The 23,674-nt window shown below is 42.7% G+C and overlaps 5 protein-coding genes across 8 annotated transcripts; all 5 read left to right on the top strand.

The window, feature by feature from the left end:
• Nucleotides 1-232: 232 nt before the first annotated feature.
• On the top strand, nucleotides 233-3,069 carry LOC130687215 (BTB/POZ domain-containing protein 10-like). 3 transcript variants are annotated; one of them, XM_059494904.1, is made up of 9 exons: nucleotides 233-741; nucleotides 810-926; nucleotides 980-1,068; nucleotides 1,134-1,193; nucleotides 1,258-1,578; nucleotides 1,650-1,847; nucleotides 1,907-2,154; nucleotides 2,217-2,576; nucleotides 2,648-3,069. In XM_059494904.1, the coding sequence occupies exons 1-8, from the start codon at nucleotides 635-637 to the stop codon at nucleotides 2,559-2,561; spliced, it is 1,485 nt and encodes a 494-aa protein (XP_059350887.1). In that variant the 5' UTR covers nucleotides 233-634; the 3' UTR covers nucleotides 2,562-2,576; nucleotides 2,648-3,069. The 3 variants fall into 3 exon arrangements, with proteins under 3 accessions (XP_059350887.1, XP_059350886.1, XP_057366338.1); XM_059494903.1 differs by having other exon boundaries at nucleotides 234-741; nucleotides 2,217-3,069; XM_057510355.2 differs by having other exon boundaries at nucleotides 235-741; nucleotides 983-1,068; nucleotides 2,217-3,069.
• Nucleotides 3,070-4,422: 1,353 nt separating this feature from the next.
• On the top strand, nucleotides 4,423-11,567 carry LOC130687238 (synaptotagmin 1-like). Its single transcript, XM_057510381.2, has 9 exons — nucleotides 4,423-5,166; nucleotides 5,924-6,103; nucleotides 6,654-6,803; nucleotides 7,118-7,263; nucleotides 7,324-7,617; nucleotides 7,684-7,857; nucleotides 9,756-9,873; nucleotides 9,942-10,075; nucleotides 10,137-11,567. The coding sequence occupies exons 2-9, from the start codon at nucleotides 5,983-5,985 to the stop codon at nucleotides 10,329-10,331; spliced, it is 1,332 nt and encodes a 443-aa protein (XP_057366364.1). The 5' UTR covers nucleotides 4,423-5,166; nucleotides 5,924-5,982; the 3' UTR covers nucleotides 10,332-11,567.
• Nucleotides 11,568-12,366: 799 nt separating this feature from the next.
• LOC130687235 (transmembrane protein 131-like) lies at nucleotides 12,367-18,880 on the top strand. Its single transcript, XM_057510378.1, has 13 exons — nucleotides 12,367-12,586; nucleotides 12,655-12,728; nucleotides 12,791-12,858; nucleotides 12,923-13,049; nucleotides 13,133-13,246; nucleotides 13,313-13,435; nucleotides 13,545-13,714; nucleotides 13,785-13,974; nucleotides 14,065-14,173; nucleotides 14,239-14,480; nucleotides 14,542-15,216; nucleotides 15,297-16,783; nucleotides 16,844-18,880. Exons 1-13 carry the CDS (start codon nucleotides 12,490-12,492, stop codon nucleotides 18,414-18,416), a joined length of 5,049 nt encoding a protein of 1,682 aa, XP_057366361.1. The 5' UTR covers nucleotides 12,367-12,489; the 3' UTR covers nucleotides 18,417-18,880.
• Nucleotides 18,881-18,947: 67 nt separating this feature from the next.
• Nucleotides 18,948-20,232, top strand: LOC130687224 (protein YIPF6-like). The gene is made up of 7 exons (XM_057510365.2): nucleotides 18,948-19,095; nucleotides 19,159-19,281; nucleotides 19,346-19,424; nucleotides 19,483-19,525; nucleotides 19,593-19,718; nucleotides 19,799-19,956; nucleotides 20,032-20,232. Exons 1-7 carry the CDS (start codon nucleotides 19,054-19,056, stop codon nucleotides 20,148-20,150), a joined length of 690 nt encoding a protein of 229 aa, XP_057366348.1. The 5' UTR covers nucleotides 18,948-19,053; the 3' UTR covers nucleotides 20,151-20,232.
• Nucleotides 20,233-21,076: 844 nt separating this feature from the next.
• On the top strand, nucleotides 21,077-22,138 carry LOC130687231 (abdominal ganglion neuropeptide L11-like). 2 transcript variants are annotated; one of them, XM_057510373.2, is made up of 5 exons: nucleotides 21,077-21,199; nucleotides 21,403-21,531; nucleotides 21,606-21,671; nucleotides 21,737-21,839; nucleotides 21,909-22,138. In XM_057510373.2, the coding sequence occupies exons 2-5, from the start codon at nucleotides 21,425-21,427 to the stop codon at nucleotides 21,969-21,971; spliced, it is 339 nt and encodes a 112-aa protein (XP_057366356.1). In that variant the 5' UTR covers nucleotides 21,077-21,199; nucleotides 21,403-21,424; the 3' UTR covers nucleotides 21,972-22,138. The 2 variants fall into 2 exon arrangements, with proteins under 2 accessions (XP_057366356.1, XP_057366355.1); XM_057510372.2 differs by lacking the exon at nucleotides 21,077-21,199 and adding an exon at nucleotides 21,233-21,270.
• The last annotated feature ends 1,536 nt before the right edge of the window (nucleotides 22,139-23,674 follow it).

The raw sequence follows: 23,674 nt of genomic DNA, 5'->3' as shown, positions 1-23,674 counted from the left end.
GCCATATGGTGAAAATAACTACAAATGAGAAAGAAAGAGAAGTTTGTCTCAAAGCCTGTTTCCTGATCCCTTAACAAAAAAAGTTCCCTACATAAATACTTGAAAGTGGGCTTAATTAAAGTAAACCTTTCCGTTTTCATGGCTCTAGAAAGCGGAAACTCGAATTCGTAAGCTTGCATGTGATTCAGACAAGACATTCAAAATACGGAAGAAAACCGAAGGACAAGGCTAATGTTCTTACATTAGTAGTCCTCCCAACAATCCCATTTTGACACTAGACTGGTTCCGGATTCAGAATATAAGAAGCAGAACGTTCGATTGCTCGTCGAACTGTGTGAGTCACTATATATCGTTATAATCTGTGGATAATGTTTTCTCATTTGGAAAACCACGTGTGGCGAGAGGTTACATTTTGAAAGAGCTACGTGTACCTAAAACACTATATTGATGCTCAACAACTAGCTTTGGTTAGTGCACATTATTTGTGCAGTTACACCTGTAGGCTGTAGCAGCCGTATTTAGGAGGCAGGGCAAACAAAGGTGAAACAAAAGAAGAACACTTAATTGGAAGATTCGGAGAATATTCGTTTAATCACGTCGTTCGTACGAATCTAGCACTGGGTTGTTGAAAGAAATGTCCCAAAGGGACAGACGAGAAACAAGTTTTGATCGTGATTCAAGCAGTGATACCGAGGACTACCTAGATTCTGGTGATCAAAGGAGAAGGGTTTTCAAAAACGGGTGAGTGTTTGTTTAAAGGTTTTGTGTTGATTCAGGAATTAAGGTTCTGGTGTTTGTGTAACTTACAGCTCCCAAGCCAAGCCTAAGCCTTGCCTAGTTCAGCGTCCTGGATCAGCAGGTAGCACTGAATCGTACCACCAACACCCAATTGCTAAGCCCCAGCCTAATATGGGAGCCAAAAACAAGTACTTACATTTTGTTTTGTTGTATGAGCTACAAGCTAACATATTTTTGTAAGCAGGCAAAGGGGAAATTTCGCATTTGTTAGCAATTCAAGGACTTCAGGAGTCATGTCAGCTGGAGGAGATTCTGAACATGGAATGTCAGGTATACTATAAAATAACACTCTTTTGTAAGACAAATATTCCATGTTGGTTTTTTTATTATTATAGTTGATCGTTGCCAAACTTATAATCGAAGGGAAATGAAAGATGGGAGAGGCATGACAGCAGGTTAAAGATTTAAATTACTCGTAGGACGATAAGTTCATTACCACTGAAGACATAATTGTTTCAGGATCCGTCATGAGGGACGAACGACTAACTCTGGTGGTAGACAACACGCGTTTTGTTGTCGATCCCCAACTCTTTGCTGCCCATCCCAATACCATGCTCGGTCGGATGTTCACATCTGGCGTAGAGTGGGCTCGACCCAATGAGCGCGGCGAGTACGAGGTAGCCGATGGCATTTCGGCGACCGTTTTTCGTGCCATTCTAGACTACTACAGATCGGGTTTCATACAGTGCCCACCATCGGTATCTGTGCAAGAGCTTCGCGAAGCCTGTGATTATCTTCTATTGCCTTTCGACGCCCACACTGTCAAATGCAAAAATCTCCGTAAGGAAATTTCTTCTCTTCGGTCAAAACATTGGTTGAATCTCATTAAATTAAATATGATTTGATCACAGGTGGTTTGCTACATGAGCTGAGTAATGAAGGAGCTAGGGCGCAATTCGAATCTTTTCTTGAGGAATTAATACTTCCTGTCATGGTAAACTCCGCTCAACGCGGAGACCGTGAGTGCCATTTGGTTGTTCTTTTGGACGATGACGTGGTGGATTGGGACGAAGAGTACCCACCTCAAATGGGAGAAGAATATGCCCAAAGTGAATATTTGCTGTTATCGCGTGTTTACATGACCACATAATGCATTCATTTTCTACAGCCGTTTTCAGCACCTCCATGTATCGATTCTTCAAGTACATTGAGAATCGGGACGTGGCCAAGCAAGTCTTGAAGGAGAGGGGCCTTAAAAAGATTCGACTTGGAATTGAAGGTTATCCTACGTACAAGGAGAAAGTGCGCAAGCGACCGGGCGGCCGCGCTGAAGTCATTTACAATTACGTCCAGCGGCCTTTTATTCACATGTCTTGGGAAAAGGAAGAGGCCAAAAGCCGACACGTTGACTTTCAGGTAAGCAAAGTTGCAAATGTAAAATTGAACGCCGTCTGTTTTCATTTTTCTTCTTGTCTCAGTGCGTCAAATCAAAATCTGTGACCAATCTGGCGGAAGCAGCCGCCGATCCAGCTCTGGATGCGGCTGGTAATCCCCTTCTGCCTTTTCCAATACCTTTGGGGCACGCTCCTACTACGGAGGGCCCCCTTGGTCCGGTCCTAGTGGGTCACATTATTGAGAATGGACTCCACCACAATGGTCCACCTATAATTGATGTGGAAGCCATCGAGGCAGGCCTAGAATTTGAAGAAGGGGCTGTAGGTGGCATCGACTTGAACATGGTCCGTCCTTTGCAGTCGATGTCGCTTAATGAGCCCTATCCCCAGGGTCCAATTTCCGGAGCTGGACAGAGTGACGATCCCTGAAAGGGATAAAAACCAGTTCGTGGCACCACCACCAATTATAAATCAGCAAAGCTCCTTTTTAATTAAGCTTGCTTTTGCTTTTATAGGCCTCCTTGGGTATGCTATGGTAGTCTGTGACGTCCACCAAAACACACACACATTTTCACACGTCTCTGCCTAGTATCCTTTTTTATATTGCGCATTTGTTCGTGATGGCCATTAACGGAATAGCTCGCCTCTATTCTTTTGGATATTCCCAGAAGGTTTTCTTTTCTTTTTAAATATTCGTTCATACATTAATTATAGAGGTGTGGTGTGTTATCGTATTATCTAATCCTAATTGCTAACATGTCTATATTGTGGCCCTCAGGTGTATTTATTCCTTGCCACTTCACAGGTTCGCATGAGCAACAACCAAGCACACTTTTTCCCAACACTTTTTTCAGTCCTCCTTCTCTCATGTGTGTACCAGTTTATGTGTGTGTATTATGTATATGTAACATTCAATATACTGCAGACATTTCAGAAAGGAGGAGGAATGCCGAACACGGGTCACCTACAAGCAAGACCTCGTTTAAGTGCCCTCTTTAGGTTCTATTTTCAGTGAACGACCTTCAGACTGCGAACCACATCGGCAAGATGATGACGACACGACGTCAAAAGATCATTCGACCCTATCCATTCTCGTCCCGTGCAGCCGTACTATCACCATTCTGATTACGGTATATCTTTTTTAAAAACATCTCGCTGTCTGTTTTCGTGTATTCCATTTTGTTTTTTTAAATGCTGTAGACGAAATGCTTGTCATCTCCATCTATTTGAAGCCGATTAACTTTAATCTTTGTCCTTCGCATACTTTCCTGATATTGTGTATGTAAAACTTGGCTTAGTATCGACTAGAGAAAGACGGAGGAGAAAAAGGATGAAGCAAGAAAGTATAAGTAAGCACCGATGCGTCGGTCACACACAAAGAACCGGAGAAGCGAACCCTGATGAAAAGGGAGAAATCGATCACAAGGACGTGCTGGGTGTAGTACAACGACTGGCATGTCAAGGATTCGGCTCATCAATTTCTCAGTTGTTCCCCACATATTTTTTTTCCCTTTATCTTTTTATTTCTTCTTTATTTTATTTTATTTACAACTTTTTTTCCCCATCCCATTGTAGATGATGCGCTCACACACACATACATTCGGCTGTTTGATAAAATAATGGAGACTCTTGTCGATAGTGGTTCGATCCCACGTACTGTCCGGCTTCACACCACTCGACCATTTCCTTTAAAAAAAAAGAAAAAAACGAGATAAGAACCAAACAAAAAAAAAGAGAGCCTGAGGTAAAAGTATGAAACTAAGATTCGTATTATGTATGTGGTATTATGGTTTGACATTTTGAAAGGAATCTTTTTGCCAGAGCGTAAAAATACTTTTTTTTTTTTTTTTTTTTTTTTTTTTTTTTAGGTAACAGCGTTTGATAAGCTTCTCGACAATGGACGTGTGAGGATTGACGGACAGGATTTTCCAGCTGCAGCGCAGCCAAATCAATAGGCTATAGTAATTTATTCGACGTAAAGCTTAGAATTGGTTTCTTCCTCATTTTTCTTTATTTTGTTTTTAGTTTTGCTCGGAGCCTTTAGAGCCATAAATTTGGGGCTCATATACATCTAGGGACCTTGGATGCGGAAAGAATAGAAAAAAAAGCCTGAAATGCGAAGTGGAAAAAAAAAGTGAAAGGGGAATTCGCGAAGAGAGAATGGGATCCAGATAAAAGCAGAGACCAAAAGAAAAGATAATGAGTGTGCGCTGTTTTCCCGGATGCGAAAAAAAAATCAAAATGAATGTGCGGATCTTTGCAAACGAGGAGTTGCTACGGCGGATCCTTTCGCATGGACCCGTCCTTGGCTAGACAACATCTTTGGCTCACGGTCTCATCCGACGGGGGGGAAAATGGGAGGGTTGATGTAGAAAGTCGATCTCCTCATTCGGTTCGAGTTGGGTGGGATGTGCGCATCCCTCCGCCAAGTAGGCGTCGATCAATAGAGAACCACTGCACGTCGTAATGTCGGCCCGGGCGTGTAGTCGGCAACGTTTGTCTTCTCTGCCCGTCAGCTGCGAGAATCCACCAACTCTTGCGCAGCTTGTCCGCCTTTTCTAAGTCTTCCCCGTTTCTATTATCTTCTCGCTTGTCAACGAGCAGCCATCTTTGAAATTGAGCGTCGTCATAATCTTAAAAAAAAAAAAACATTCCCTGAACAGAAGGCATCGGAAATCAGATTATTGAACGGTTGTGCGTGGCCGTCATAGTTGCTGTGTAGCCTTGACCGGGGTGACAGGCGTCGTTCTCAATTTGTTAATCTCTTCATATCGGCAAGAGCTGAGGGTGCCGTTGTGAGTTGGTGTGAAAACAAATTGGTACACGTAAATAATCGCGCGAATCGACAACGTAATAATAGTAACAGTGTTCGGGAGCAAAGTGGGCCATTGGAACGAAGCGGGCTTATACGGATCGAATCAGCATAACCCGTTGACAAATATTATACGGGCTAAAGCTGTTGGATGCCATCAGATCGCGGGCCCATCAACTAAAGGAATACAGAAACTGGCAGAAGGAGGCGGATCATTTTGGGGTAAGTCACTACTTTTTTGCAATTAATATATTTATTTTGTGTGAATGTCATGGAAAAACACAGTGAGATGGGACAGCTAGAAATAATTTAATTGTTGTGATGGCATTTGTATTCGTAAGAAAATGTTATGACGATAGAGACGGGAAGGACAGGAAAAATTAGGTTCGTGCGCGTTCCAAGTCGCCATTTATACGTGATCCCGATCGATTAGCGTGAATTTCCCATCGGATTTGGGGACGAATAGCAGGACGTAAAAAGAAGGCGAAAGTGTGTAGGCGAAAAAAGAAGAAATAAGGGAGAAAAAGAAAATCAATCTGAAGCTTGGTTGCCGGGTAGAGGCCGAAAAAGATGGGCGCTAAGGGGGGAAAAAAGATGCCTAACGTAAAACAAATAAAACAGCGGGGGTTAAAAAAAAAAGAAAAAAAAAGTGCTCCGACTACTGCGCCTGAGTCACGCGGCAACTCCCGCGCGCAGACCCTGGCGCACGCACGCACAATAGGGTGGGGGAGTTGCTGTCCTTGCACCGTGTTGTATAGCAGCTAGTATTGGCCGGCTAGTATTGATTTGCTTGCCGTTCGTAACAGAACACTGACAGCCAAGTGAGCAGATCATTTCATTTTTGCAGTTTAAAAGCGCCCCCCCCCTTTTTTTTTTCGAGTGAATGAATTGGGGAAAAAGAAAAAGATTTAGACGATTTAAATCGAGTGTATTTGTACAGATTTGATTGATACAGTTCACGTTTGTGCTTCGAATTTAGGAAACAAAAAAGAAGATAAATAAGAAAAGCCCCAAATCAGCGTCAAGACGGCGACGAAGATGGCGCCCAAAGTGCCCGACGAGAAGTCCACCGTGATGGAAGACATCCGGATGGAGACCTCGTCGCCTTTCTCTTCATCCGCTACTTCATCCGCTCCTTTTGCATCATCTTCAATAGCTGGTAAAATTATTTTTCATTTATTCCTGAGCCATACTTTTAAATTCATAAGGAATCGAAAGCTTTTTTATTTGCTTCCCAACGTTCTCGAGGTGATAGAAAAGTGAAAGTCTGGTCAATAATAAAGAAAAAGGGAATATTACTTTAAGAACAAACACACCAGAGATATAGTATATGTAACTCCCCCCCTGCTCTGTTCGATATCTCGGGAGCGTACCCTCTGCTTTTGCGTCACATTCGAGTGAGAGAAAAGAGAAGGAGGAGTTTCCCGAATTCTGTCGTGTATATTTTCCGTGATGCCGCCATCTGTGGTGATGTTTGCCTGATAACAAAGTTTTAGTACGACGACACACATAGCCGGATATTAAACTTCCCCATACGCAGGATGGCGATATCTGAAAAAATACACACTGAATTCCAGTGGGCGTCATAAAAGTAGATGCGCAAAATGCCAATCGTAATGGGCAGCCATAAGTTTGATGATGCTGCGTCCTTTGGTTTTAAAATATTAATATTTATAACAGCTTTCATTCAATGATTGCAAATGGTGCAGGTGCAGCCGGAGTGACAGCCGAAAGTGAACCATCTGCGCCGCCCACCAAAAGTGCGGGCAGCGATGCGAGCGAAATAGCCAGGGAAGAAATAGCCAAGATTGCCAAGGAAATGGGCATGCCCGTCTGGGCACTCTACTGCATCGGCATTGGTAAGTTTGTGTGATTTTATGTTTTTCGTTTGTTTCTTCTGAATGTGTCCTAACGCACTGTGTGTTAAAACGCGGCAATGAATGGCTCGCATGCGTTCGATGTCTTTAGCGGGCTAGAGGGTGGAACATTTGGTAGTTCCAAGTTTGATGTTTCTTCTTTCTAGATGTCGATTTCTGTTTTTAAAAAATTCTGGCAGTTTTGAACGGGTGGGTTTTTGCATTTCTTTTTTTTTTTCTTGCGAGTAAAACAAAATTAAATTGCGACGAGATATAAACCATTTTGCGTGCTGGCCAATTATATTTACCGTTCACAGTAGTGGCCCTGGTAATCTTGCTGATAGCGTTCTGCTGCATCCGGCGGTGCTGTCGCAAACGGAGGCCCAAAGATGCCAAAAAAGGACTCAAAGGAGCCGTCGACCTCAAGTCGGTTCAACTCCTCGGCAACGCCTACAAAGAAAAGGTGTGTACTGTTGAATCCAAGTTTAATGGGAAGAAAAACTAAACGCATTCCGGTTGCCAGGTTCAACCTGACATGGATGAACTGACCGACAACGTCGAGGATATCGCCGTCGAAGGTGAAAAGAAGGAAGAACAGAAACTGGGCAAATTGCAGTACAAGCTCGAGTACGATTTCAACCAGAGCAACCTCGTCGTCACCGTTCACCAAGCGGAAGAACTTCCAGCCCTCGACATGGGAGGCACTTCCGATCCTTACGTCAAAGTTTACCTCCTTCCCGACAAGAAGAAGAAATTTGAAACCAAAGTCCACCGCAAAACCCTCAATCCCGTCTTTAACGAAAGTTTCACTTTCAAGGTGAGAGAAACGGGCGTGTTCTGTTTTGCACGAATGCTCACGAATTCAATTGTCCCACGGGGATAGGTCCCGTACGCCGACGCCATGGCGAAAACGCTCGTGTTTGCCATCTACGACTTTGACCGCTTCTCCAAACACGACCAGATCGGTGAAGTCAAAGTGCCACTCTGCCAAGTCGACCTTGCCCAAACCATTGAAGAATGGGCCGAGGTGACGAGCGTCGAAGGCGAGGGCGGACAGGTGGGAGTCATTATTTTCATTTTTGGGTTTTTATCTTTTTTGATCGGCAGCTACAAAACCCCTTCTTTACCTCTTTGGTGATCACTCTGTTTATTTCGGCCTCTCTTCCACCTTTGACGTCATTTGTTGTGTGTGCTTTGGCAAAGTGCAACTGTCAAACAGTTGTACCAAGACTTGACTTATAAAAAAAAAACAAAGTGATGAAGCATGAGAGCCAAGAAATAGCCAAAAAAAAAAAAAAAAAAAATGGAAATATACCCCAACGGTATAATGACGACGTTAGACTTCCGAATCAATTTTCGGTCGGTTGCGTTGTCGGCTAGTCATTTTTGTTTGGAACCATTCCATTCCTCCGCTGCCTTTCCCTTTCCTTTTCTTAGCCGTAGCAACGACATCAGAATCCTTTTATATGCAAAAGTATGATCTCTTTAGCCGATCTAGCAAAGATTAGTTACATTATAGCTATATATCTAATAGAACGAGTTGGTAGATTAGTTATGATCATCTCGCCCTCCATAGACTTAGTTAGTCGAAAGTCCAATAGAAATGGAACGAGCGAATAGATAATAGTTTTCTTAACTGTTTTTTTTTGCAAAACATCTTGTAGTTTTGTTTGGGTAATGCTCTCTTTTTGAACAAAATATTCCCTGTTTGGTACGCGATGGCATGTTGCATGGCTGTCAAGAATGATTATTCCTACATTTTACAATCGATCTTTATATTTATAATTCGGGTATGCTGCCGTCATCATCAACTGTGCTCAAAAGGATTGAAATCGATTGGGAATGTTATTGAAAAATGCACTGACCAAAAGCATGAGAATCGGTATGAGATTGAAATGTGTCAAAACACAAATTGAGATCGAATGGTTTGTGTTTCATGTATTTCAGTCAAACGTATGACCGATTGCAGACATGATCGAGTGCCGCTGTTGATGATGATTTTAAATGTTGACAACTATTTTTGAATGGCTCATGATTGCTTGGTGGCATTAATGCGAACGAGAATTTCTTATTGATTATGATTGACTGTTTCTCTTTATCAATTTCTCTATTTTTCTTATATATATTTTTCTTTTTTTCTTTTTTCCTTTTTATTGAAACGCGCGCGCGGGTCTCATTCTGAAAAAAAAAAACATAACTCACAAATGAAAAACAAAAAAAATCCTTCAAAAAAAAAAATGAAAAAAAAATTTACATGATAAAAAAAAAAAAAAATCATTTGTGATGTTACGGAACGTTTTCACCTGCGCTGAATTGTGATCCCGCGGGCCTGACAAACACAATTATGTTCATCCTCATGCTCTCAAAATGATCACTCTCTACTCGTAAGTATTGAACGGAAGCATTTTTGAAACTTTTTTATTTCTTCCTTTTATGCCTTTCTAAAAACAACATTTATTATTCTCTATTCACAATATCTCACTCTTTTAACTATTCTACCTCTTATTTTTCTTTCGATCCTGTGAATGATATACTTAGATATTTTTCTACACATATTTTTCCTTATTCATACGACATTCTCCTTTTTCTCTTTCTCTCTTATTCTCTCTGCATACGTTCACCATCACTTATACGCAATAGCTATTTTTAATGATAGGGACACTTTATTTGATTGACAGTAGATAAGGGTATCTTGGTCTGATTTCTTTTTTCTCTTAGGAAACGCAAAGGAATCGAAATTCACTCTCTCTTTATTCTCTTATATTCATTTAGTCTCTATCTCTCTCTCACACCCTGTCTCAAACAAATCGCAATTCTCTGTCTGTCTTCTATCATCGTCCTATTATTACGATTATCTTTTCGATCGGAAGAAATGATCAAAAATGATTTGAAATTCACGCTCTACATTTTTTTTTTTTTCGCGTTTCTTACCATGTCCTGTCGTCCGGCGTGCAGGAAAACAAGTTGGGTGACATTTGCTTCTCTCTCCGCTACGTTCCGACGGCCGGAAAACTGACTGTCGTTGTCTTGGAAGCCAAGAACCTGAAGAAAATGGATGTCGGTGGTCTTTCGGGCAAGCCCTTAAAATAAAAATTGGATATCTCGAACTTTAAAATAACATTTTTCTTCTTAATTACGTAGATCCTTACGTCAAGATCGCTCTGATGCAGAACGGCAAACGATTAAAGAAGAAGAAGACGAGCATCAAAAAGTGCACTCTCAATCCTTACTATAACGAATCCTTTACCTTTGAGGTGCCCTTCGAGCAGATTCAGGTACGACGTCGTTTTCTAACCTAACTGATGGGAGCTAATCAATTGTGTGTGACGTTAATAGAAAGTGCAACTGGTAGTGACTGTCGTGGATTACGATCGCATCGGTACGTCCGATCCCATCGGAAAAGTCCTCCTCGGTTGCAACGCTTCTGGCACCGAACTGCGTCATTGGTCGGACATGTTGGCCTCGCCCCGGCGTCCCATCGCCCAGTGGCACACGCTGAAGGAGCCCGACGATGGAGACAAGAAAGATTAAACAGAAAAAGAAAGGCTGCAGACACAAAATGAGAAATTGACTATCAAAAGTCTCGTCGTTTCAGCGTCCGTACTCGTTTCCAATCATTCCCGTATTTATTTGCCTTTTTTTTATGGTTTCAAGCATTCAGCAAGTAAAAGAGGGGCAGAAGAAAAACAGATATAAACCCAACAGCGAATGGGAAATCGAAAGACTTGTTTTTCCTAATTTGTTTCACTGTCTTCTTTTGGTTTCCTTTCCGTTTTGCGTCAATGTGTACATCTATCTCCTCTTCTGTGTGTATCTTTTTAATTATCTCCCAATTCCTGTCCTACTACCCTTCTCCATGTCCCCAGAAATTCCATGTTCCTGAGACGACAGAGAGCGAGATAAGTATCATGTAATCAATTAGAGTGGTCTTTTTTTTAGTCTTTTCTAAACCCAAGTTTGGAGAATCGAGTTGGATCAGTCACTTGTAGATGTGACGTTGCACATAGTACCAACAGTTACGCCACCAACTCGTCTCGATCTCTCTGTCTCGTTCTTATTTCCGCTTTCATCCCTCCTCACCCACTCATTCCGTGCTGTGTCTTGTTCGTTGTCGGCGAGTTATATATAGAGAGAAAACATACCTATAGTCCCACGTGATTCTCCTCTTTTTCCCGTATTGTTGTTCAGTATAATCAGGAAAAGAGAGAAATACGATGAAGCCTCTCCTCCCTGAACTCTTCATCGATCACTAATTATTAATTATAGACTTTCTTCTGAATTATCAGCTAAATGAATCGTTTCTTGCCCCAGTCTTGAAAAGAAACAAGGGTTGTTCGTTTCATTGTTTTACCTCTGTCACTTTTATTGTTACCAGCAATGAGTAAGCGACAGCAGACATTATGTTACAGTTTTTACTTTTAAGATATCAATTTCAAGTTTCATTATTTATATTGTATACCTGTTGGATCATGTAAGAAAGCCACGACGAAACATTTAGGAAAACGATGAAGAAATCACGATTTAGAAGAACAATGTACGCCAAAACGTCGGCCCTACGTAGTTCTTCTTTCCAACACACGTACACTTTTGACACGTTTCCCCTGACCCTGTCATTAGAATTTCATTACATCAAACAACACTTTTTTCTTGCTACTTGGAAACTTTTATCAATATCATTGTGTTATCATTTCGTTTGAGTATTTTTATTGTCATAAATCGATGGTAAAATTACTGTATCAGAATATCGAAGAAGAAAGAAAAAAGAAACGGAACAAGAGCGGTCTTCATTATTCGCATGGTTAGAGAATGGAAATACATTGTCTTTGTTGGTTCATCATTTTTTTAGGGTTACTTCATTTGGCAATATTTTGCAAGACCGTCGTGTTGTGCTGGCAACGGTCGTTTCGTTAACTCCTTTCATATTCGTAACCCATCACGATCGTGATCCTTGAACGAATCGTTGGTTAACCGCAATATATATGAGCATGTTCTCTCATCCAATCAATAAAAAAGCACCTCTATTATTATTTCTCTTAATCTCTTCACGTCGAACACCCTGCGGCTTCTCCACCCAAAAACCTACGGTCATCAAACAGATGGTTCATGTTTTAGAGTTTCGCCTGTTGCCTATTTAGAACATAAGAGAAAAGAAACGTGTTTCTAATGATTTTTTTTCTTCCATGCCCAAGGTGACGACGATTCAATAGCCCAACGGCCAAGTTGTCAGAAGAACCGAGCAGTGCGTGCAAGTTTTGCTTGTTGCCATAGCATAACCTGTTTCCTCCCGATTATCGCATTTCTTGTTTCACCTGCTGCCAGTTAGAAAGAAACGACGGTAACCAAGGAAAGGTATTTCAAAGCTGCAAAAGTAAAACAAAAAACAAAACAAAAAACGAGTGGTTTAACAGTGAAATGACGTCATGAACTGGACTTGCCGTTTAGCCCTAGGCTAGAGCCTAAACAGTGGGATGTCGACCCACGGAGAGATTTTGGATTTTCAGTACGCATGTGCGAACGAAAATGATCCGTGCTGTTTATTTCGGAAGCTCGTTTCTCTTCGTTTAAGAATTCTAGGCAGAAAGCAGCAATCAGATCGTGAGATAGTTGTAAAAGAACGTTTTTCACATTTCAGTGGAAGGATAAGCCATTACAGTAGGCACATGATCGACGACGAGAAACTATTTCCAGCATGATCTGCTGCAGAAATTGTGCAAAGACAGCAGTAACTCTAACAGTACTGGCTCCTCTTCTTACTCTGGTTGTTTTGGGAGTGAGCCATGACAAAAGTAAGCACACAACATTCTTTCTGTTTCATTCAATAATTCAATTGTGAACCCATTATCTCTGTCTACAGTTGGTCTAAGCCAGAACATCAGGCAGGAAGAGGGAAAACCAATTCAGCCGATTGCAAACCATGTTAAAAAGCAGGTGACTACCAGAGATTCTGTTACTAAAAGGAGACATAATTGTTATTTTCTTTTGTTTTTTAGAGTAATTTGATAACAGATAGTCATGGGAGTCTGTTGTTTGATCCCCCTCTACTGGACTTTGGGGACTGGTAAGCAACATTGTCCTTTTGTATCAGCTGATGCATTCATTCCATTTTGATTCTATTCTTCCAGTGCTGTTAGTGTGGTGTGGAGACAAAAAGTGAACATCAAGAACAACAGGATTCACGAAAAGCCCATCAACATACTTTCGATCTCTGGTTCATCACTCCACTTTCACTGTTCATTCGTGGAAGATAAGGTTAGTTTTTTAATTTTTTTGCAGGCTTAACATAAAGTCTCGTGTAGATCACTAATTGCTTAATTTTTTTTTTTGTTTTCCAGGTACTTGAATCATCAGCAAATACTTCATTTGAAGTAGTTTTTCTTAGTCGAGAAGAGGGGTATGTGGAAGACACCTTGTACATTCACACCACTAGGGGTTCATTCCCTTACAGGGTAAATAATATTACAATAAAGAAGATTCATGACAAAACCTGTTTCAAATGGTAATTCTTATTCCAGATACAAGCCCGCGGTCTGCCCAATCCTTTTCTTGCCAAGCCGTTTGTGAACGTGCGGATTCCAGTCAACACCACCTTTTCCCCGTTGATTCATCTCTACAACCCCTTTGCATCCGCATTACAGGTTCGTGCAAAATATGATGGACTGTTGCAATTAGCATTTCTCTGTCGCATGATGACAGTTATACTATCACAGCGCAAAATATTAAGCGAGTGTGTTTGAAATTGGTTAGGTGCTGGAAATGTTTGGCAGTAGCTGCGACATCCACCTGGAAATGCCGATGGGAGGAGAGCGCGAGAATGAATCGCTCGACTGGTGGCTCATCCCACCGCATCAAAGCAAAGCCATCGCCAAAGTCAACTTTCTGGCCATGAGAGCCGTCAATATCACTGCTTTCGTAAGGTATATGCAAACAACTTGGTATTTTCATTTGGAATTTAGGCATTTGATATTTCGGGTACTATTTGCCTAGGATACGAACCAACTATACAGCCCATCCTCACGGCTCACTGATGTTACCGATCAGTCTAGAAGTGACTAGTCAGCCGTTACTTTTTTGTCCTCAGCAGTACCTTGACTTTGGAGTTGTCGACGCCAACGATTCTCCCAAAACCCTTAAACTTTTTGTGATAAATTCTGGCAATCGGCCAATAACTGTTCAGGTACATGAAAGCCATCATTTCAAAGTTTTTGTTCTTGAATCAATCGAAACAAATAGCAGTGTAGAAAATGAATGCTATTTTATCGATTAGACGGTGACGGCCATGCCGCTAAGCGAAGGATTGTCGATCGAATTCAATCCGGTGAAGGTGCCGCCATCTCTGACAACACCTACTCTGGTTGCTCTAGTTACCTTTCATCGTAAGTTGAGCGTGCGTTTGACACCCATCCAACTGTCAATATACATTTCATTTTGTTTTGAATAGCTTCTAGTGCGAGTCAACTGAGAACGACCAGTGGCCGCATAGTGGTCCAGTCGAAGAGTGGTCAGTACAAAGCTACAGTCGGCTATCAGATTACGGTGGCGGCCAGTTACTTAAGGTACAATCGCTCGTCGACTCAATTTCTGGCCAGTCAACACCTCCAGTTGCCGTCGTGTCAGCCACTTAGCGTCGATAATGAATTCGCGCTGCCTGTAGCAGTTCTCAGTGCTTCACTTTCTGTACAAGTAAGTTGGAAAGTAGTGTGGTGTCGACATCTTTCCCCTAACTTGCTTTTCCATTATTTAGGAGTACATCGAAGCTCGAAACTTTAGCCAGACAGTTTTAAGGACACGGGAGCAAGGATCGCTGCTACAACTCTGTTTGGTGAAAATGCCTCCTCTTCTTGGGACGCCATTTGTGGCTAATCTTCATTTAAAAACAAACGCCTCTGCTGGACTGGACATCCCCGTGAGCGTCTTTTCCGGCAAAGTCGTCCCCATCTGGAGAAGTGAACAAGAAGAAGATGATCCCGAATCAAAAGGGAACAATGCCACGAACCGTTTTATTGGTTGGCTAACGGAAGGCTCCAGCAAAGAAATTCACTTGGCTCTGTGGAATCCCAATCCCGTGGGAGTTTCCCTGCAGGGCTGGGGGACTAATTGCAGCAACGCCGTCCTGACGTACCTGGGTAGCGAAAGCGGAACACCGTCGCATTTTAAGAATCGCTTTCATTACAGCAATTTGACAATGGCCACAACTGTTAGACCGGGAAGCTTTGCGGTTTTTCAATTGCAGATCCTGATGCAATTGGACGAGGCGCGTGAGGGAGACTTTTCTTCGGCGTTGATTGTTCATGTGCGCACCGTTCTGGAAACAGTAGCAATTACGCTTCGTTACCGAACAGTTTCTGGAAGCATCAGGACCATCCCTGCTCCGCTTCCTTGGAAAGCCAATTTTTTAGATCCATACTTGACTACCGAGGTGAGATAATTATTATGACATTTTGAAATGTAAACTGCGTGCAATCAAACTATTTTCCCTTTTTTTTCTTTTAAACGCAGGTCCGCCTCAATTCGACGCTTAACGAATCTGTGACGGTGGTGGGCTTCCAAGCTCCAGCGCCATTTCAGCACAAGCTGAGTTTTAACCTTTACAATGGGAACGCGTCGTCCATCATCCACGCTATGCAGTCGGCCGGTGTCGCTCGGCTGGCTTACCCGCTCGACTGGCATTGTGCTGCGTCGCCCCTCAGCAAACTCGTCAACGATTGGCAGCTAGGCCAACAACGATGGTGGAACGCGTTGGGGGACCTCGATCTGACCACAGCGCTCTATCGCTGCTACGAATCCCTCAGTCAGTCTATCTGGAATCAGGTAGCATCAGTGAAACTCGTCACCAAAGAGATCGGCTTTACGGAGATGCCGCTGCGCGTCGACGTCAACTGGCCGCGGTTGGCTACCAAGCGCCGTCTCCATTTTCCACTGACGGAAATGGGCCGCAGCAGTCGGATGGATCTGAAGTTGGCCAACCCGACGGCCAGCGTTGTGTTGGCGCAAATTCTCTGGCTGGAAGACGCCCAGGTGGAGATGAAGGAGTTGGTGGCCAAACTGCCAGCCCACTTGACGGAAGGCATCGAATTGCCTTCGCTCGGTGGCCTCAAGAAGAATAAACAACATTTGAAGCGGTCGGCTTTCATGCTGACGGAGGCGGAGGGCGACGAACACGAATCGCAGGATAGCGTTATGGTCTATCTGACGCCCGGCTCCCAAGCACAATTGAGCGTGACTTTCAGTCCCACCACAGATCTAAAATATCGTTCGTTGCTCGTCATCAAGAACAACGTGACGGGGTTGGAACTCGTAAGTCTCTCGGGCCAAGGACAATCGGCCAAGTTCTTGTTGGCTAACCGCAAGCCCGGCTCGTCTCAACCGCTGCTTTTCGATATCGGCGAACAGCATTTGAAGAACTGCGAGGCTGGCCCTAACGGCGGTGCATGGCAGAGTCGTTTCCAGTATCTCTTGCCCAGCGTGACAGTCAAGCGGACATTTACGGCCCGCAACCGTGGTCCCTTTCCCATCACCATCACGGGATTCGACATCAATCAATCGCCTTGTGAGGGCTACGGCTTCCGTGTTCTTCAGTGTCAACCCCTGACACTTTTGCCCAACCAGAGCCTTTCAATGGAGGTGGCTTTCACGCCGGATTTCACTCAGACCCGCGTTGTGCGAACGCTCCGACTCCATTCGACCGTCGGTGGCCAGGAGACGCCACTCAATTACACGCTGATGGCCACCTTGCCCACTCATATGCTTGTGCTCTGCGCGGCCGTCCTCCCTCGTCCCAACTGGGAACTCTTCTTTTATTATGGCTCCGTCGCAGTCTCCGTCTTTCTACTCCTCTGCGTCGTCACGGCCGCCACGGTAGAAGCTGACCGCATCCTCCGATCCAGCGTCGTGTCTATGGTGACTGTTGTTGCCGCCCATGCCGCTTCTCGGGAGGGCAGCGATTTAGAGTATTCGCCATCAGCTGGCCATTTGCTTGATCTCAGGTATTACGCTGTTCGTGAAAATAATAATTTTGATGTCATTTCAAATATTGAATTTTTCAGGGCTGTCGGGAAAGAGGCATCAACCCAATTGTCCTCTCCACCGGTGCCTGCTCCGACGTCTGTCGTCCCTTCTCCAGTAGAGGTTAGCACCAAAAGTACAAGTGGGCGTGGTAAGAAGAACAAGTCTAAGAATAAATCGCGATCGGCGTTGCAGTCGGTCGCTCCATTGGCGACCGTCAAATCTCCTCCTCTTGCCCCTTGGACTCCACCCGCTCCGAAACGTTCAGCTACACCGTCGCCGACTATAAGCAATTCCTCGCAGCGGAGCCAAACGCCCCCACCGTCTGCAAACGTGCCTCCCCCGCCCCCCACACTGCCAGCGCCGACTCTCAAAGTCGTCACTACCAAGGAGGAGACACGTTTGTTCAAACCCAAACCAAATAATAAGAAGACCAAATCCAAGTCGTCTGCTTCCGTTCACGAAGAAACGAAAGCAACTGCTAAGGCTGTTGCGAATGCTGCTTCGCCCGCTACTTCTTCCCCCATTGCCACTGCAGCCCCTTCCATCCTAGCTGTTGCGTCACAACAAGCTTCAAATGCCCAAGAAATAAAAACAGCCGATGATGAGCCGAGTGGAAAACGCGGACGGAGTTCTTCGGTTCCTTCAAACAACCGCAACAAAACGGTCACGCCGAACGTTCATAAATCGAAAAATCCTCCAGCGCCGCCCAAGAGCTCTAATAAACCGCCAGTGGCTGCCGTGGCAACATCAACCAACGTTACCAATGTAGAGGCTTCTAAGAAAGTGACTGAAATTGCGGCAACAACAGTCATCACCAGTACAACAACAACCCCTGTGGCGTCTGTTTGGCAACCACGAACGCACAATAAACCTTTAGTTAAAACCCCTGTCACTCCTTTACTACAGCAGACAACCAACCGTCCCCAACCACCTGTAGGAAAAATCATACCTGAAGTCCGACGCGTCCCAGAAGAGCACACGGTGTTGCCCAAACCGATTGGATATCGACATCCCAGAGAGAAAGGCTCGCCACCGCCATCGTCACCATCTTCGTCAACATGGAACACGGACAGTCAACCGTGGTACAATCTGTCGTCGTCCACCAGCCAAGCATCGGCCCAGTCTGGCGCTTGGTGGCCCGACGGCCGCAGTAGATCTCCGCACGATCGAAACCAACATGAACAGCAACTAGAATCGCGCGATTGGTTGGGATTGCCGCGACTGACTTGCGATTATACAGAATCGACCAACATTGGCAGTTCCATGTGGCCTGCCAGTAGTTCGTATTCATCTGCGACGGCGCCTGACGTATGGCCAGAAGTCCAAGCAAGTCCCCCGGCTTCATTGTTACAAACGCTAAACAATACGAATCCAATGAATCGCGTTTTTTCACCGTGGTCGGTTCCTCATTGGTTCGAAGTGTCGAGACAACAACAGCGGCGGAATCAAGAGCCTTTGCTTCACAACGGTTCGCCAAACATGGCTATGACCAACCCGCAACAGACGCCGAATCTTGGACTTGTAAACAACAATGGTTTGTGGGATTCGACGATAACACATAACAACAATGCACCCAGCAATGAGTCGTGGCCGTCATACTCCCAGTTTTAATTTGATACGTTCACCTGACTCTTCTGGTGCAAAGTACCCAGCTTAACTGTTGCAAAAATTTATTGTTTTTTTTTTCTTACGCGTCCCGTTTTAATGTAGTAGAAATTGACACATCCTGAAAGCAGCATGGAATATGAATACGTTATACCTCTCTATGAGATGCGTTTCCCCTAGACCACGATGACGACGAGACAAAGAGCCAAGATTCGGAATTTGTCGCAAGGTCCTCTTAATGTTGAAAAGCACATACACACACAGACGCTACACGTTGCATTGATGTTGATGCCATAAAACACATGCCAGGAAACGAAAACGGAGAGTGTAGGTTTCCGTTTTAAGAAAATGGACACTATAGCTCGGTTGACGTTCCCGCTGCTGATTATAATGAGCCTCCCTAGAGAATTGTCTCTAACCCCTCATAAAACAAGACACTTGAATTGAAAATACAATAAAGTGGATAAATCTTTGCCGTTGTAAATCATTTTAAAATGCCAACTAGAGATTTTTTTGGTGACGTGTGGCCACTGCAAACTTTTCAACAACTCGCTTAGTTCGTCTGCTACGTCAATCAGCTGCATCTTCGACAGCAGCCTACTGTTGTGTTGAGCATTCAAAAGCACAGACGTGGCAAATTGAAATGGAGGAATTCAGCTCGCTTCCGCCGTTTTCCTCGCCATCAGTAATTGTTTTTGCTGTAATCGCTTAACGAACTGCGAGTGAAACTCAACAATTTAATTTTTAGAATGAAGATTACCTTGTTGACGTCAGTGGCAAAATGGACAGTATTCCCTCCATCTCCAAACCTGTAAACGGAGAAGGAACGCCAGAATTCAATACTTTGGACGAACCTATACGATTGACTATTGTTAAGTTTTAACTTTTTTCATTACAGCTGCTATTGCGAAATGCTAACAGCTTACGCTTATCAGGTACGGGACCTCAAGGCTGTTGGAAATAAATTTCTGCATGTTCTCTATCCACGTCATCAAGCATCTCTTTTAACAGAATGTAAGTTGCTTAAACAAGTGTTTCATAGTAGAGTAAGCTTATCTTGTCCTTGATTCAGGGGATTTGTGGGGACCTCTGATCTTGTGCACATTCATGGCATTGTAAGTTGCAGTATTCCATATTCTGGTCGAACATGCACAATGACAATAAATTGTTTTTACCATTAAGGTTATTACAGGGAAGAAGTGACACAACAGATCATGATGGAGGACCAGAATTTGCAGAAGTGTTTGTTATTGTTTGGGTTGGAGCTGTGGCTGTCACAATCAACACCAAATTACTAGGAGGGAATATGTAAGATAGTTTCACAATTCTAATTAGATACGAAATCAGTAAAATCATTCTTTTACTCAATTAAAACTTTATTTTTACAGATCATTTTTTCAAAGTGTGTGTGTTCTGGGGTATTGCCTGCTGCCCCTATCGATTGCATTGGCTCTCTGTCGGATTGTTTTACTTCTACAGCAGAATACTATATTCTTCCTTCTACGTTGCGGTTTTTCTTTAACAGCCTTTTTCTGGGCGGTCTGGGGTAAGAGAAACTCTTTTATTTAGTGAATTTAATTTCAGTACTGATTTTTTTTCCCGTATTCCTATGAAATCACAGCGGCCATGAAATTTTTAGGCGATTCTTCTCCACCCCGCCGGAAAGTGCTGGCTGCTTATCCGATTGGATTGTTCTACTTTGTCATCGCTTGGCTTGTCGTATCTCTTTCAAATTCCTAAGTATTTATCACATACCTACATTTGCGCAAATGGCTTCAAACAAATTAACATTACGAGCCATTAAATAAATGGCTTGTAGCTACCGATTGGTCCAATCAGGTTGATTGGTTTGTTTGACGAGATGGCTCGTACGTTCCTTGGAGTTGAGGTTGAATTAAACAAAATGTACGAGAATACTCTATTAGAGTGACATGCATTGGTGCATACATTCAACGTCGAACGGAAATAGAACCAAATGTGAGGTAAAAAAGAAAAAGATGACATACGACATCAGTAGCAACGAGAACAAAAGGCAATTGTATCGAAATGCAATTAATTGTAGTGCGTCTTCATTCATTTATGGGCTTCAAGATAGTCTTGATTCGATAGATTTAATCCACTCGACCGATTGACTGAAGAGGAGCACTCCGCCGCCGGTCGCAGCTCCTTGACACGACCGGCAGTGTGCGGGAGTGACATTGCTGATGTCGTACCGCCTAGCCCAATGTGGGGTTCAGGAGAAAAGACGTCGCAATTCATTTATGAAAATTATTCCATAGCTACTCGCTATTTGCCGTCCAAGCCAAGCTCTATTCTAAAGTATTCTATTAGCACTTGGAAGATTACGAGTACCACGAGCGATAGAAGACGTGGTTGATTGAAAGGAAGGCAGACCAACTGTACAAGATTTAATTGTGTGACTTGTCAAATCAAGCCACTGCAACGACAGCAGCAAAACGCTAAAAATTATTTCAACCAGATCTATTTTTTTGTAATTCCCAAAGACCTACCAGTCATCCTTAGTTTATTGTCGAAAAAAGTTTAAATTAGATGGTAGAACAATTATATTTTAAAATCCTAGGTGCTTAACGCAGAATTGTGCGTGAAAGTTTCGAATATCGGAGACAACGTGAACTGCTGTCACTGCAAAGCGTAAGTATCAGTGCTAATCTTTCTCAACTTTGCTATGCATTCTTGTTAAAAGTTTCGTATGAGGATGCATACAAGGTCGTGCGTCATCAAACAAAGGATTTCTAGGTGAATACCGAGTCCCGCTCGCGTATAAAACGGTAAGTCACGCCCAAGTAGTGCGGTAGTCTTGTTCCAACCATTTCCAGAACCACTGTCAACTCAAGCAAAGGTGCTGTACCATTTCTCCTTTTGCCCCATCACTCCGATTTGCCGTTTATTGATATCACAATTCTTTCACAAAAATTTATCTTCATTAAAAAGTGAATTGATCTGATGATTTGTTTCTTTATTTTCCAAATAGATTCTCATTTCTTCTATTAAAAATGCTACGTTACGACAATGTTTCTTCGTCTGCGACGTTACTCCTCTTGCTCGCTGGGATCGTCCTTTTTACTGCCGTTGAAGTACAATCTCGAGAACTTGATTGTCGGTAAATATATTTTTTATACCCTTGAACTCTTTATAAACAGCAAGCAGCAATCATTTTCTAAAACTAAACTTTAGGCGATTCGTATTTGCTCCGATATGCAGAGGTGCCACTATCAAAAGATCTTTTGTTCCGAACATGGGGTAAGTCTGTTATTATAGTTTACTTTCTTGCTTCATCCTACGATTGTTTTTGTTGAATTTCGTAGCGTTAACGAAGATGATGTACGCGACATGTTGGTGAATTACCCTAAAAAACAAACGATGGAAACAGAAAATCAACCCTTCGTGATACCTATGCTGCTTGACCAGGTAAGACCATTTTGCTTAACTACAAGGTGTTTGTTGCTGTTGTCGTCTTGAATATTCGTTGTTCCGCAGCGTTTTGTTGACGTTCGTTCATCAGTTAATCGCCATCAAGCACAAACTGATGCTGAAGACTGACAACCAGGAGGGCTGGTTCATTAAAGGCTCACAAACCTTTATAGTGTGTGGACATTTGATTTGTTACTCACCCACAAGAAATGTGTATCGATGTTTCTCCTAAGGCTTTTGTTACAATTGCTACACGATTTTAGACAATGTTGTCTCTTTTTCATTTAATTTAACACAAGTGGGCAAATAAAGGGAGACGTGTCAAACGGTTTTCGGTGTCGATTGCAAAGATTCACCAGAATTGTCATCGTTGATATTGCTGCCCTTGTTACCTACTTGTTACTTACTGTTAAGGTATGTGAATGTCTGTTTTTATGTAACCTTTACATCGGAGACAAAAGAACCGTAGCATACGGAAGAAGAGAATGTTTCCTGGCCAGGTGATTGAGTAGGATATCCTATTTTGAGATAAAATTTTGACGAAACCGCGATTCATTTTTAACGGCTTCATCCAGTGGTTCCCTCCATCCTGGATGTTGCGGTGTACAAGCTTTTTTCGTAATTTCTTTACAAATTATTCTTATCGATCGATTCAATGGATTGTACGTTTTCTGTATGTTTGCTAGTCACACTTTAAAATGCCTTTAAACAAAAGGATTGGTTACTAGCAATTTACAGAAATGGTTATGGAATTAATGATTTAAAGTTTTGAAAAACATCCTAGCTCTTGCTAGAATGACCTTCAAAATTAAAAGCCAAACTTTACGACCGGCTACTAAATTCTTTTAGAGGAAAAAATTATACAGTATAATTTCTTCAACCATTTAACGGTACAAAACAAAGAAAAGCTTTTCATTCACTTTGCATCGAGAATGAGATGGTTGTTTGGTGCGCGCTAGTCGAACAAAGATTAATGTGAGAAGATCTTGTACAGCACATCATGGCGTGCATAAAAGTGGTACAGGTATCTTATAGCTTTTACAATGCTGTTAAATAATTTTTACCTTGGAAGTTAAAATCCAATAGGGAAGAGGAGTAGACCACTGCACGCTAACACAATTTTTTGGCTTACCCCATCGTGATGTTGGACACTTGGCATGTCCATGTTCGAGCTCGGTGTTCGTTTTGACGGCCAGAAACATATTTAAAAGTTTTGATTTATTGTCGTTTGAATTTTGTACGTTCCCGGCTTCTTGCTGTCTGTATAATGAATTAAAAATAAATAAGTTTTGCTCTGAGGGCCAATTTTGTTATTTATTTTTCCCTTTCGGTTTTTAGTACAGTATCGTGAACGTAAAAGAATAAGAAAATATACGAATTCGAAGAGATCTCGTTTTTCGCCGATTTTGACAAAAGTGTTAAGGTCTATAATAGCCTTTGCACTTTTTCATTTCTGGCCAAATTTCACATTTCGCTTAAATTACATGATTTCGATTCAGAATTCAATGCTGATCACGGAAATCAAGTTTATTTTTCAATTGGCGTTATAGTTTTCGAAATAAACGAAGAAAATGACCGTGGGAAAATTGCCTCAAAAACCTGCAAAAACTGACACTCTCTGGAATTGGTTGAATATCACAGCATATACTCAAAATTGAATGCTGATTCCGGGAAAATTGTTATTTTTTTCATTAAGTCATTCATTTTTTAAATATACCCAATATTGGACACAACGCTAGCGCGCCAGCACGATACAGCGCTAGCGCGATGCAGTACAAATATTGGGATGTGGGGAAAAGCTTGTTGCTAGCTCAACAGGTGGCAGCTATGAT

Source organism: Daphnia carinata, chromosome 4, assembly GCF_022539665.2.
Source record: "Daphnia carinata strain CSIRO-1 chromosome 4, CSIRO_AGI_Dcar_HiC_V3, whole genome shotgun sequence".
NCBI classification, from domain to species: domain Eukaryota; kingdom Metazoa; phylum Arthropoda; class Branchiopoda; order Diplostraca; family Daphniidae; genus Daphnia; species Daphnia carinata.
This window is presented reverse-complemented; position numbering and strand designations above follow the sequence as displayed.